We start from the raw sequence: 15,892 nt of genomic DNA, 5'->3' as shown, positions 1-15,892 counted from the left end.
GGATGACTATGATTATAATTTTTTTTACGACTATTGGGGCACTTTTGGGGCTCTTAACGTGCTCGAAAACTCTTGAAACTTTGCACACGGGTCAGAACCCGCGGCCATTAGGGCCGGGCTGAAGCTGGTACCGGGGCGTGGCAGGGGGGCTCGACGGCGCCCCCTGGAACGAGGTCCGAAAACTTGGTCCATAAATCAAACACGCTTGCATGTAATAATATGAAACTCGGTACACATATAGATCTCATCGTTTCATATATCCTTCATACTTTTACTTTTTACCTCAGCCCAACAGGAAATCGTCTATTTAGGGTTGTTTGGAAAAGGCATGCAATGGAATTTGAAATACTCCTCCTAGAGAATTCCACCAATCGCCACGAAACTCGGTCAGCATGAAGTCAAGACATTGAGGATGAAAAATTGCCGGCGGATTTTTGATATCTCGAACGGTTTGGCCGTGGCGAGGAAACGAAATGATGGCGCGAAAAGAGAAACAGGAAGTGTGTTATAACTTCTGCATACATTAATTGATCTCGATGAAACTTCAGCAGTTTGTTCGCTGTAAGAGCCCGATTGCATGGATGTGACTATTGTGAGTCAAAGTTATAGCGCCACCAACTGGCAGAAGGAAGTGTGTCACTTTCAAAATGCTTTGAAATCACCCTCTTATTTTTACCCGATTTACTTAAAACTTTTGGTGTGTAATGTAAACACACGGCAGATGTAGACATGTGAAAGGATTATTGATATCTTGGATACTGTTGCAGCGGCAATGCTTCAAACTCGAATATTCTTTTTTGATGCTTTTTAGACTCTTAGCATACTTGAAATTGCATGAAACTCGACAGACACATCACATTTATTAGCCAGTAGACATGTGCAAAGTTTCAGAAACGGGCATGGTGCAGGGGCTCAGTAGCGCCACCTTTTGACAAAAGTGAGGGGGTTGGTTTTATACTTTAACTCACAGTCACAAAACTCAGTAATTATATTGTTCTGATCGAGCCGGACAACTTTCTAATTTACAGTCATTAGCTCAGACCAACAGAAAGTCAGATATTTTGGTTTGAATGTGGATTTTTTGGAGAATTTTCTCTGCCTCTCCCACTGACCCTACGTCTCTCTGTGTCTGGGGGGAGGGGGCTGATTTTGCTGATGAGTGAAATGCTTTTATTTTTGTTTTTCAAGGTTTTGGGGCCCTTAACGTGCTCAAAAACTCTTGAAACTTTGCACACGGGTCGGAACCCGCGGCCATCAGGGCCGGGCCGAAGATGGTACCCGAGCGTGGCAGGGGGCTCGACAGCGCCCCTGGAATGGGATTCAAACACTTGTCCAGTATATCAAACATGCTTGCATGTAATAATATGAAACTCGGTACACTTGTAGATCACATCGGGCCGAACAACTTTCGTGCTCTAAGTTTTACGCCAGCCCAACAGGAAGTCGGCTATTATGGGTTGTTTGGAAACACATGCTCTGGAATTATATATATTTCTCCTAGAGAATGAATCCAATCGCCACCAAACTCGGTCGGCATGAAGTCAAGACATTGAGGATGCTACATTCCGGACGGATTTTTGATATCTCGAACGGTTTGGCCGTGGCGAGGAAATTGATTTAGGACTAAAAAGGACACATGAAGTGTGTTATAACTTAGTTAGTTCTATCTACAGTTACAAAACTCGGCGTGTATATTGTTCTCGTCGAGCCGAACAACTTTCTAATTTACAGTCATTAGCTCCGACCAACAGAAAGTCAGATATTGTGGTTTGAATGTGGATTTCTCTGAATTTTTCTCTCTCTGACAGACAGACCTGCGATGCTGTGTGTGTGTGTGTGTGTGTGTGTGGGGAGGGAGGGGAGGGAGGGGAGGGAGGAGAGGGTTTTCTGTTGGGTGAGATTTGCATTAAGATATTGTTTTTCAAGGTTTCCGGGACTTTTGGGGCCCTTAACGTGCTCAAAAACTCTTGAAACTTTGCACACGGGTCAGAACCCGCAGCCATCGGGGCCGGGCTGAAGCTGGTACCGGGCGTGGCAGGGGGCTCGACAGCGCCCCTTGAACGGGGTCTGAAAACTTGGTCCATATATCAAACATGCTTGCATGTAATAATATGAAACTTGGAACACTTCTAGATCTCATCGGGCCGAACAACTTTCGTGCTCTAAGTTTTACGCCAGCCCAACAGGAAGTCGGCTATTATAGGTTGTTTGGAAACACATGCTCTGGAATTATATATATTCCTCCTAGAGAATTAATCCAATCACCACCAAACTCGGTCAGCATGAAGTCAAGACATTGAGGATGCTACATTGCGGATGGATTTTTGATATCTCCAACGTTTTGGCCGTGGCGAGGAAATTAATTTATGAATAAAAAGGACAGCATAATAATGGGAGCATAAAAGCAATCCATACGACTCCATTGGTATAATTCATAATGCCCACAGTGTACTTGCTTGTTATATTAGCTACTACAAAATATATAAATACATTTACTATCTTAACTTTAATGATCTACTTAACATAATGATAAATAATCGTAAAATATGATATCGTATGCTATGTATTGTGAATACACCCATGTTAAACATAAAAATGTACTTCCATTGCATATCATAGGAACACATAAGCGTAAATTATAATTACATTAATAAACCTGTACAAAGACCTCCAGATAAATACTGGCCTTCTGGATTAACACATTTAAGTGCTGCAAAAGATATTGGCCTATGACATCCTATGACATTAAAAATTATTCTACATTTGAATTACCTCATAGATGTGACTATTGTGGTTCACGGTCATAGGCCCTGTCCCAAATGGCACACTTCATATGAATTTTCAGTCTTGTGTACTTATTTCATGTGTCCATTAACTCCATGAGACCGTAGGGTGTCTCATTTTTCATTTTAGGTATCAGAAGGGTGCTCACGCATACTTTGTGGTTGATATGTGCCCTCGATGCGCACTTTTGTAGAGCCCACACTGATGCAAGGTCTACAGCACACATCTTCTCGACAGTCAAAGCGAGGTTACGTTATTGCCCATCGTGCACAGCAACCCTAAAGGCACGGGGGTGGCGGTGCCACCGGCTTGGGCCCGCCATCGCTGCTTGCAGCTATATTTGTATTATTATCATCATTATATTATTTTATAATCGCAGGCCTGGATATGACAAATGTATTATTTTAGAGAGATTGCCTAGTCGCTATTGACATTTGTATAACTTTTTAAAGACTTTTCAGGATTTTATCTACTTCCAGGACTTTATCAGGCCTGGATATCATCATTTTATAATTTTTTAAATACTTTTATCATTTTCATTATCTCATTTGATCAGTCCAGGCCTGGATATTACAACTTTATAATTTTATAGAGAATACACTCACAAACAGCAGTTTTTAATCAGTTCAATATTTTAGAACTTGGCATAACTCGAAAAATATATATTCACTATTACAAATTTCATGACTTCTTAAGATTTTATCCATTTCAAAGACTTTTCAAGGCATGAATGTAATGATTTTGAAATACCCTGACAATTTCCATTGTTTTTTTGTTTTTTTTTTGACAATGGGTACTCTTTAAAGGAGGCTCACACAAAAACAGGAGGCAGTCGATCAGCCAAATATATCTGTGGTCTGTTGAGAGCAGATAATAACTGCAGTAGGTGTGTGGCTGGCCGAGAGTGAGTTTGACACAAGAAAAAGTTGTTTGATTAAGGTAAATCAACCGTGACATTTCGCCTGTGGGAGTATGACAACTGCTCTGATTGAGTGCGGTACACACAAGTACAAGTATGCACACATGAGGACGCACACACGACCGTTCTCCTGCGTGTCCCTGACTCCCTTGAGAAGGCGAGCAGAGGACACGTTTCCTATGAATTCCAGCACACACGGCACAGAGACCCATAGCAGCACAGCAGAGACTAATCAGGCTGAGCTGCCAACGGCATGTCACAATACCACCAGCTACACCACAGGGAAAAAGAGAGAGAGAGGGGGAAAAGATGGAGGAAGAGCTGTGAGAACCAGCAAAAAGAGATTGATTGACAGGTAGGGAGAGAGAAAGACAGCAGGGGCATGACAGATAGATAAAGAGATAGAGAGAGACTGATAGAGGATGACAGATAGGGTGAGGTGACGGAGACGCCCACAGGGACAGAGGGAGGAATGCTTCCTGTTGCAGAGTATCTGTGAGATTACTGACGCACAGCTGAGCTAGGTGGCCTACCTGCGGCTAATGATGAAGACTCCGATGAAGATGAACAACAGAATCACGCTGCCAATTACAGACACCAGCAGGACGGTGGAGTTTGCACCATCTCCGATTATAGGAGAGGGAACTGAGAGGAAAAAGATTCATAAACTAAAGTTAGCTGTCTGAAATGTGTGTAATTTAGGTTCCCCAAAATGTTTGATCAAGGAATCTCCATGACCTTTCCTAGTCCTTTCCAATGGTTTGGAATTACTGACCAATTTGTGTCAGTTCAACCAATTTATTAACAAAAATCCTCACTAACAATTAATTTGGTGAAATCACAATGGTTTGCAATCCAGTTTTACTCTACACAAGAGGATTTGGCAATTAAATATTTTAGAGCAGAGCATAACCTGAAAAATTTTGTATTTATTATATACATTTTCCCTGTATATTCCATGACTTTTGTAATTTTACACATTTCTATGACATTTCAAGGCCTCGAAAACACAATTTTTAAATTATCTAAAAGTTTCAGGTTTTCCATGACCATGGGAAACCTAAAAATTCTCATAACGATGTCCATTTAAATTCGTCTGCCTTTCTTAAATCTTAAAATTCACCCTCTTAAAGGGATATTTCACCCAAAAATTTAAAGTTCTCTCATCATTTACTCACCCTCATGCCATCCCAGATGTATATGACTTTCTTTCTTGAGCAAAACACAAATAAAGATTTTTTAAATTATATTTCATCTCTGTTGGTCCTCACAATGCAAGTGAATGATGACCAGAACTCAAAATGTTAAAAAATGACATAAAGTGAAAGTCACTTTAACACCAGAATGCGGAAGTGAAATTGAAAGTGTAGAGTTTTAGTAAAAAGGACTTAAATGTTGATCTGTTTCTCACCCATACCATCACTTCTGAAGATATGGATTTAACCACTGGAGTCTTATGGACTATTTTTATTCTGCCTTTTAGGCCTTCAAAGATCTAATCACCATTCACTTGCATTGTGGGGACCAAGAGAGCTCTTGGATTCTTTTAAAAATCTTTAAAAAGTTTGCAGAAGAAAGAAAGTCTTGCACGTCTGGGGTGGCATGAGGGTGAGTAAATGATGAAAGAATTTTCATTTTTGGGTTGAAATTAATGCCATTTAATGCAGCAAAAATAAAAAAAGGTAAAATATATGATTTTGTTTTCATCAAGAATTTTATCATTATGGAGTTACACATGCCGTTTCATCAACAATACCCAAATCCTGCCTCTTTTAAGTTACTGTTTTGAAACAGCCTGTATCAAAGCTCCAAAACATTCCAACCTTTTAAGAGTTTACTTTAAAGTGCCTTTAAAAATACCAGTGACTTTGTACTGAACAAACAAAGTAACTATCATAAAGAAAAAAGAAAAACATACACGGAGGCTATAATTATGTTACTTTGGAGAAATAGTTTCCGGATGAGTGAGTGATCCACCCAAAAACTCACACTCCAGTCTCTAATTGTGTGAACAAAGACTTGCCATTGTCGGTTCGCAATGCCGTATCAGTAACACACATACATGTGAACTTACCTGAGTTGGTCATGAACTCGAAGGGGGCGCTAAAGTCTCCATATCCAGCGGCTGTGCGAGCACGTACGTGAAACACGTAGGAAGTGAGTGGGCTCAGGCCTTTTATCTCAGCGATGCGGGACGAGGTCTTCATTATACGATAGCTCCGCTCATTTTGATCCTGATTGGATGAGAGAAACAAGAAATGTTGAACAAACCACTGGGATTGGTCGTTAGGGTTTGTTTTATTTGAAATCAAAGCCTGATCAAACAAAAACGGAAGAGGGATTTGTTTAAGGTCTGACAAAGAAAAGACAGCCAGGCTTTTGTAGGAAAACAGCTGCTTTATTGTTCAAAAACAAGGCTGCCATCTTTGTTTTCACTCTCTCCCTTGGGTGTAACCTGAATTTGCTTGTTCAAAATTCCCCTGTTTCATCACTACATCCAAACCACTTAAACGCTGTCGAATTAAACCAAAACAAGCAAAGAAAACTACGTTTAATTGTTTTTTCTTCGATGTCCCCTAATGTTTGCCTTGTAATTGTTGGAGCACAGAACAAGAAACTTTGCGTCTTGGTTTTGTGTGTATGTCAAAGCGTTTAAGTGTGTGCTAATGTGTGTTTTTTATGGAAAACCTCAGAGCATGAGGGAAAGGAATCTGACCACGGCTGCAATCTGTAATCAGTCAGCCAGAGGAAGACACAGCAGGAGAAGAGAGAGGAGAACGCTGTTATCCTCTCTCTATCCAAAAGCCTACATGCTCCAACCCAGCCCTGTCATCCACCCCATACTGTTCAGACTCGCCAGTTGACTGGACTCCAGCCGAGCGAGTGAGTGAGTCTGGTCTGGCTATGAACTAAAATGCAGCTCTCTGGGTTGCACCTGACCTCATACTGCTCATATTAAGGACTTAAGTAAAGGCTGCATGTTGATTGCTACATCTTAGACTACAGTGTCCAGTGAGCATCTCACCCGATACATGACTTCATGCTGTTAGTGTGTGATGTCACCACGGCTAATCTCAAACTATATTCGAAGGTGCATATCAACAACTAATACGGCCTGATCACATGCTGCCAGTTTGAGATCACTGCTAAAAGACCAGTATGAATTTCTACTTAAATTCAAGCTTAAACTATCCTACAATTTGCTGGTTTAAGTTGATCTTAGCTGGTTTAGGCTGGTCTCGCAGCCTGATCAGCTTAAAAGTACCTAACAGCTGACAGACCAGTCTGACCAGGCTGGGAGACCAAATAAGACCGGTGTAAGATGATGTAAGCAGTTTTTTTTTTTCAGCAGGACAAAATAATACTATTTAAAAGCAAAAACTGAAGCTAAAGGTGAAGCTAGTCAACCGACATCGTTTTTCTGGTGATCTTGTTGGTAGTCTTGCTGGTTAATCTAGTAATAAGCCTATTTAGGACACCAGCACACCAGCATCCAATGCTGCTAACCTTAGTCTAAAACATAGCATACAGGTGACTACATTTCCCACGACTCATCTCACCTTTTCATAGTATTTGACCTCGTACTCAAGGATGACACCATTGGGTCTCTCTGGCTGTTGCCAAGCCAAAGACACAGCATGTCTGGTGATGTCCTTGGCCTGGATGGTGGTAACCGGAGAGGGAGCTGGAGAAGGAACAGGGCAAAGAGAAGGAGCTTAGTGTTGCTAGGAGGACCCCAATCCCCCAATACAGCTGTTACAGAGAAACATAAACACATTAGTTCCGTAAAGCAATAAAGGACTATGAGAGGGGAGATATTTGTGTTGTCACACAGAGAAAAACTGAAAAACAACTATACGTTGAAAGCTACACAGGTTAGTGCCCAAAGACGAATGCAGCAGTTATTGCAAACAACTGCCCCACAACCTCCCATAGAACTGTTGTATTGGCAAAGTGATGTAACCTATATGTATGTGCCATTATATTATAATTTTCGATACACAATTGGGCCAGTGCTTCCAATACTCTCATAATTCCACATTGTTTCTACAAAATGTCTACTAATGTAGCCATCTAGCAAGTACATGCTTATCTGTCATCTTCAGGGCTTTATCAATGACACTTTACACTTGCCAAGGGAAATTTAAGTCAGGCCCAAGAACATTTCTGGCTTAATTCCTCGTTGCTGAAGAACATTATGATTAGAAGCAGATAAGTATTTAATATACTGGTACTGTACTTCTAAATTAACTAGATTTTTACATTAAGAATTGCACCACTAATGATTGGTTGAATTACGCTGATCTTAGCTGATCTGGAAACAGTGCTGTTGGGTAAGGTCTGCTTGATATATACTGGGCCATATAGAAAGACCAAGAACAGACATTCAAGAGTGAAAGTCTGTTTGAAGGTGTGACAGCTATCTAAACCAGAGTTCACCAAGACAATGATGGTGAGAAAGACACTTAGAAGGCCAAAGGAATTGTTACTGAGGGCCTACATGCACTCACTCCCAAAAGTCAGACAAAAAGACCCTTCCTGTCTCACACTTTCTCACCTGAAATTAAACACCTTGTAAAAGTTAATAGTGCACTCAGCACAAACAAATGAGAACAGCCAACAAATACACATATGCACAGTTTGATCCAGATATATGCTTGGTTACTGTCACAAAAACCTATTCTGACACATATGGGCCAGAAAGAATTAGGGGAAGTTGATTACAGAGTCTGAAGACTTTAAGAACAAATTCTACACATCAGCCTTACACCAGATCACATGAGAACATCATTCTGGTATTTAAATACAACATTAACAAAAAAAAGTATTTTTGTGGAATTTATGCCAGTGTTTTGTGGCTTTTATCTTCTGCTATATTATATATATATATATATATATATATATATATATATATATATATATATATATATATATATATATATAAATGTAATAGTATTTTTACTATTACATTTAATCACATTTAAAATGTGTACATTTTCTTCTGCAAAAACAGATAAAAAAATAGATGAATCCTCCTGTACTCAGGGGTGAATAGAAAATAAAATGTTGTTAAGAATGAATAGCAAGTAGAATATCATGGTCCATGGCTGTGACATGAACTACAGGCCTCTGGCTTTAAATTTTTTTTTGAAATTTTGGTTTCAATAGAAAATATTTCAGCACAGGAAAGTAAACTGGGAATTTGATGTCATTTATGGGTCTTTAATGATGCAATAATTGTGTGACCATAATTTTCAGCAGATGGGAAGTGCTTTATTACCATCACAGACAGTTGTTTAGTATTATTAAAATGTGAACACACACATATAAACATACTTACCCGCCTGGTTGGTGGTAACAGTCACAGAAACTGCTTGTTCTGGTCCGGGGCTCTGTTTAGAGACCCCGTTTACGGCCCAGATCTCAAAGGTGTAGTTAGTGTGAGCCTGCAGGTCGTTTATAGAAACCCGGGTGGCTCGCAGGCCCAGCTGCTGCGGGGAAAAATGGATACTATTGCTGCAGGGCTGACATCGCTGATCATCTGAGCTGCACCTCTTGCATATAACATTATAATTGAGGTCCTGTCTGCCGCCGGACGAGGCTGGGATCGTCCACTCCAGATTTACAGAAGTCTCGTTCACATTGGAAATCAGGTGCTGAGGAGCGGAGGGGGGCTCTGAGATAAAAGAAAGTTAAGAAATATGAGAAAAACCACAGCTCTGAGATATTATGAGCAAATACACACATGATTTATGCTTTACTTTTGTTACAGTGAAGTTTGGAACAAACAAAACAGGATTATGAGTGCAGCAGAGATTGCTCTCCAACTACACCCTTGGCAAGAGAAACTTTAGTTACATTGAAATGACAAAAAAATACACAACCTTACACACCCTTTAATTGCCACTGCAGGCGGATGATGATACAGGCTATGACGCATTCAAGTCTGTTTATGTGTATGTGTATTTGTGTATGTTAGCGTTGTTTTTCTCTGTGGTTTTTTTCCCTGCTGAATTTAAAGATAATTACATTTACGACAAGCCAGCACCACAGGTGACATGCAGTGCTAGCTGTGCAAAAAGGAAATACAACCAACCCGTGAGAGTGTGGAAGAGAGAGAGAAATGATTACATCTCCATAACGGAGCACCTTGCTGATAGGAATCTCATAAATGCTAATTTGGCTGCTCTCACTGCCATCTCTGGTATAAGCAAACCGTGATGTTTTCCTGACAAATATGGTTCTCTGAATCAGCGGTCCCAGGTTGACTTTCTCACAAAGCTGGTCCAGAAAATATTTGTTCAAAGGTTGATGATTCACAGATTGGGAGACATAATGTAGTCCCCAGTTATGTTAATTTAAATATTATAGACGAAGAGTTTATTTTCTTTGCCACTAGCATCAATGAATGATTTTTTTTTTTTTTATTAATTTGAATAAAACTTTTAAACAAATACATTACATGAGATGCAGATTAATTAATTACAAATTAATTAAATATATTAATATTTGCTGTGAGAAGTCCCCAAATTAAGTTAATAAAATTTATATTAGAACAATCATCAATATAATTCTGTATAATTCTATTTATAAATATAATTCTAATAATGATATATATTTATTATTATGGAATTTCTGCATGCTCAGGAGGCATAATTCATTGTGTAGATTTTTATAAACCTTATTTTTGTATTAATTACATTGAATTAACACATTAAATCAACAGCCTTAGAAAAAAATTACTTATTTTTTAAATCATTAAAAATAATGATTTTAAAAATAATGACTAAAGTTTTCTCAAAGACTCACCCATCTAAAATTGGTCAGTCAAATAGATAGCCCCACTCTTAACTTATGCCATTGGTTGAGCCAGTGTTGCTGTATCGGGTTGGTTTGGATGCTCAAACAAATATACCAATGCTTTGATACATGCACAGAGACAGTGATTACACTTTTCTGATTTCCCACACCCGCCATGTCCAAATTGAAAGCGAGGCTCAGGTGGGAAGAAACCAGAAGTACCGTCTAACTATCGTCTGGATCACTGGAGCTGCGATGTTGTAACAACCTACCAAAAGATAGAGTGTGATAAAGATTTATCCTTCCATTGCTTTGCGAGTGACCCAAAAGCACGTTGTGAATGGGTTGTCAAAATAAGAAGGGGTATTGGACCTTTTTTTCAGGTAAGCAACATAACGCTAGCACGCTAGTATGTGAACTGTTGATTCCTTGGGTTGAAAGTTTGACCAGATAAGCTGTTCAGAATGGAACATACAGCAGCTCTCAAGTCACCTTAGTTAACCGTTTCTCTCTTTAGATTACAGACAACACATAGGTGTGCTCAAAACATTTTACTAAGGACTGCATAGTTCAATCGCTCACAGGTTTACATCGACTGAGATGGGGAAGTGTGCCGACTTTGTTCAAGTGGTGCTGTGATCTCAAACCCAGGAGACAACTCAGCAAAATTTCAGGTGCGTTAACTACTTTGTCATTATAGGAATACATTATTTTTCAAACTCGATAGCACAAAAGTGTAACAACTCTTCAGAGATCATGTTGTTTTTAACAGGCTAAATGCATCAGTGTTAGAAAAAAAACCTCAGTGAGAACTTATTTGCACTCATTTTATATATTTTTTGTCATTAAAGAGGCCCCATTATACTTTTGGGGATTTTAACTTTCCTTTAGTTTGTAATATAGCTGTTTGTGCATGTAAAAGTTCTGCAAAGTTACAAAGCACAAAGTCCACGCCAAAGGGATTTACTCTCTCCCACAGAAAACACTGCTTCTTAACTGCCTGAAATGCCTGGTTTGCAGTCCAGCCATTAATTCCGTAATACAGCTAGGACACATTTGCATAATGCCCGCCTCAGGAATGTGCTGTTCAGGAAGACTCAGAGCTGAAACTTGGTTATGGTAAGGGGTGTTACATTTGTGACACTTGCTCTAAGCGGTTGACCAATTACAACAGACTGGGCTAGCTGACCAATCAGAGCAGACTGTGCTTTTCGGAAAGGGGGGCTTTAAAGAGACAGGAGCTACAACAGAGTGCTTTAGACAGAGGGTGAAAAGAGGTGCTGCAGCAATGTACAGTATGAAAGAAATTATGTGTTTTTTGAACATTAACGCATGTAATATATATAATAATGTATATAATATGTGAGAATTTTACCCAGCCCTATGTACAATGACAGTTTTAAAATAATGTTTGGTATTATTTTCAGTAGCAGTGAATTTCAAAACTTTCCAATTAATTACACATGAAACACAGCTAGTCCATCATACAAAACCTGATGTTGTGCTTTCATTAAGGTAGCATACATGTCCTTTCACACAATCATTGTTTAAAAAAAAAAATATTATATATTATATATATATTGTTGTGATTGTGTTAATGAGATCATTTGGTTTAATCACAAAAACATACCAGAATTATCTTTAAATTTAGTACTGATATGTCCTATTGTCATATACCATATACTCAAAATAAAATCCATAATGCCTATAATACCTGTCCTTTGTAGGTTTCTGTCAATTCTGAGTTACACAACTCTTACAGTATCATTTCCTGTTTTGACAGAAACTCTATTCTCAGATTTGACAGAAAAACTCATGGCAGCATCAGACCTTCATTGATCACACATTGGATAGGTATTACAGGCATGTAATGTAACAGTATTTGTAATGAATATTGTACATTACAATACTGTAACATCATTCATTCAGCATCTTTAAGATACATTTGAAACATGTATCTTGCATTGTTTGCTACTTAATGCTACTATCATTATGTGATATAAAACATGTACACCCCTAATAAAAGGACAACAGCAGACTTTGAATATCTTGCTGTGTTATTCATATTTTGGACCTAAAGGTTTGATGTACCACCACTTACTTGTGAAAATGGTAACATTAAAAGAAAACCATATGAATGGCCATCACTGATATCATGGCTATGTTAATTTTGATATTCCTATACAGCACTCCTATTGATACTGAATCCTTGAGGAGGAGGAGGAAGAGGAGGACCATTTGGTTTCATAATCCAAGCACAGAAGAAGAGTGAGTTTGTAAGACTACATTTGTGTTGTTCAGAGTAATAATTAATCTACTACCACATATACTGTAGCTGTCATCTCATTCCTGTCTAACAGAGCTCTGTAAATGGAGAGCTGTGCAAAAGAGACAAGAGTTGCTTTATACAGGCATCATGGGTGCTGCATGGTGACTCGATGACCTACTTGATATTTCATTCTGTTCTTCTTCTTTTTTTTTTCTCTCTTTTGTGTCAAAACAAAGATCAAACCAGAGTTTTGGGGCACTGCATGACCATGATTATCTGGAAATGTCAACTTCAACAGAAGGAAATTGATCTTCTGACAAAAGAAATTGAAAGTTGAAGAAGTCTGAAGTTTGTCTGATTATGACAACCTCAAAGCACTTTACCAATCTCTTCAACCTACATTTGAGTCTTTAGTGAGATGTACTCGGATGCAAAGACTAAGTAAAACTGAACAGACGGTAAAGGCTAGCTTCTATGGTCAAGACATTTGCCTCTTAGACCAGTTTTTCTTGTTCCTCTTCTACATGAGAAAGGGGAATTTTTTCTGCAGATTTAGCAGTGAGGTTAATGTGTCAAATGCCAAAGTCAGCATGGCCAAGTAGAGAGGCTATTGATGGTTAATGCCACCATGCTTCAAGAAGATCTTCCCCAAAACACATGTTGTGCTGGACCGTACTGAGTTCAATGTTCAACAGCAAGTTCGAAGGTGCATAAGAATGTGTTAAGAGTGATATATTCTCATTACAAAGGAACCATAACTTTGAAATCCCTGGTTGGGATACCCCCTATGGAACTGCCTAGCCTAGTTAGCAACCTATTCACAGGCCCCATCTCCGAAAAGGAAATTACCAAAGAGTCAGACATCTTAAACCTTCTCGAGCCAGGTGATGAAGTAATGACCAATAAGGGCTTTCTTATCAGAGACCCTTCTTGCTGAGATCCATGTCAAACTTGTAACCCCAACATTCACAGTGCCAAGTGGGCAATTCAGTAAAGATGAAATTGCACACACACAAGAGATTGCTCGCTTGAGTATACACATGGAAAGGGCAATCAGACGGATCAAAGAGTCTCAAATGTTTGATGGTGTCCTACCCCTTTCACTACATGGTATCGTCAACCATGTGTGTGCTCTACATACGAATTTCCAAGGACCTCTGTTTTAATTCTAAATTATCTTTAGGTGTATACAGTAGATAGACAATGTCCATGGGAATATATTTTTAAATACAAAATGTTTGTATCTATTTCAGTCATTGCTTTTAATGTAGTATAATTGTTTAAAAATATGTACAACTATTTTCACAAGACCTATGCAGTCCTAAAAGGTATAATTCAACCACAAATTACACCCTTATGCCATCCCAGATGTGTATGACTTTCATTCTTCTGCAGAACAACGAGTATTTTAGAAGAATATTTCAGCTCTGTAGGTCCATGCCATACAAGTGAATGGTGGCCAGAAATTTGAAGCTCCAAAAAGCAGATAAAGGCAGCATTAAAGTAATCGATATGACACCGGTTGGTTAATCAATGTAATATGAAGTGATCCAGTTGGTTTTGGGTGAGAAGAGAATGTAACTCTTTTTTTCACTCTACATTGTACACTGCGCTTCCTGACTCCTCATCCACGTGGCGAGTGACCTTACCAATGAGCTTACGTCATCCCTCTCATTAGCACGTATCACAGATATGTACGGAAGCAAAACATTTTACATATAAGTATTGTTTTGTTTCTAAAAATAATAATTAGTTTGGGTTCAGAAGAAATGTATTTGTCTAATGGAGTCTTGTGTATTATTTTGATGCACCCTAAATATGCTTTTTGGACCGTCAAAATATAGAGTACATTTACTTGCATTGTGAAGGAGGCCTGAAATGAAATCCTATAAATCTTAAGTTCTGTTTTGATGAAGAAAGAAACTCGGATACATCTTGGATGGCCTGAGGGTGAGTAAATTATCAGAACATTTTCATTTTGGGTGAACTATCCCTTTAAGACCTACACAGTGTTTAACACAAACCTTAATGTTAAAGGAATAGTTCACAGACCTGTGTGAACTATCCATATAGCATTCATTTTTGTGTTAATGTCTGGTAAAAGTGTGTGCATGTGAGAGAGAGACTCTTGGATTTATCAGCACAGGTTAGGCAGAAAGTAAAATTGTAAATGGTCTGCACTTATATAGCGCCTTTTTAACCTTAACGGTATTCAAATCGCTTTACACTGTGACACATTCACCCATTCATACACCAATGGTGGCAGAGCTGCCATGTTGACAGTTTTCATTGACTCCCATTTCTCTGCCATTGGGAGCAACTTGGGGTTCAGTGTCTTTGCCAAGGACACTTCGGCATGTGGAGTCGTGTGGGCCAGGATTCAAACCTGCGATTAGTGGCCAACCCACTCTACCAACTGAGCCACAGCCACCCCATAGCTGCCTAAGTAGTTAAAAAATAATAAGTCCAACTTAGTTTTCATTGACTCCCATTTCTCTGCATCGTACACCATGTAATTCCTGTGATTCCCATTTGACCCATCATCTGATAATAGTCATGGATGGTTTTTAAATAAAAAACACCATCTGCTCTTACAGAAAGTTACTGCCACTCCAGTACGTCGTCTTCTTCAGAACACTTGATTTCAAGTAATCCCAGAAGACCATTGCTGTCAACCAACTTTCGATCAGGAGATGCGCCTAAATGGGGGGCAAAGGGATTGATGACAAAGCCACAAGGGTTTACACAGTTCCCGGTAACCATCTCATATTGTGCAGCTGCATCTGGCTCCAGATCCAGCCATCTCTTCATTACCTGTGTCTGAACTAACCTCTTCTGACACTGCATACTGGTGGCAAGGCTGGTTAAGTCTGCAACTCGTGAGAATATCCTCAAAAAAGTGGATGAATTCAGACACTGGGAAATTACATGGTGCCATATCTTACTGGTGCTCTGCCCCCTTGTTTCTTACTCTTGTTTCTAACTCTAGTGCCTCAGCATCAGATAGCGTGGAGTGGTGGTGATCCCCACAGCCACCACCATTGTGTCCTTGAGCAAGGCACTTAACTCCAGGTTGCTCCGGGTGGGAATGCCCATGTAATAAGGGCACTGTAAGTCGC

At 39.3% G+C, this 15,892-nt stretch overlaps 1 protein-coding gene across 5 annotated transcripts in view; it reads right to left on the bottom strand.

The window, feature by feature from the left end:
* Positions 1–15,892, bottom strand: part of epha4a (eph receptor A4a) — a 67,125-nt gene that overhangs the window by 13,302 nt on the left and 37,931 nt on the right. For all 5 annotated transcript variants that reach the window (XM_052129298.1, XM_052129296.1, XM_052129299.1 and 2 more), the window contains exons 5-8: positions 9,045–9,380; positions 7,264–7,388; positions 5,778–5,937; positions 4,237–4,348 (exon numbers count right to left, since the gene is read on the bottom strand). In XM_052129298.1, coding sequence (XP_051985258.1) covers positions 4,237–4,348; positions 5,778–5,937; positions 7,264–7,388; positions 9,045–9,380 — 733 coding nt within the window. The remainder of the gene's footprint in view (positions 1–4,236; positions 4,349–5,777; positions 5,938–7,263; positions 7,389–9,044; positions 9,381–15,892) is intronic.

Source organism: Xyrauchen texanus, chromosome 6 (assembly GCF_025860055.1).
Source record: "Xyrauchen texanus isolate HMW12.3.18 chromosome 6, RBS_HiC_50CHRs, whole genome shotgun sequence".
NCBI classification, from domain to species: Eukaryota; Metazoa; Chordata; class Actinopteri; order Cypriniformes; family Catostomidae; genus Xyrauchen; species Xyrauchen texanus.
Note: the sequence above shows the minus strand (reverse complement) of the source record. Positions and strands in the feature narration are given on the sequence as shown.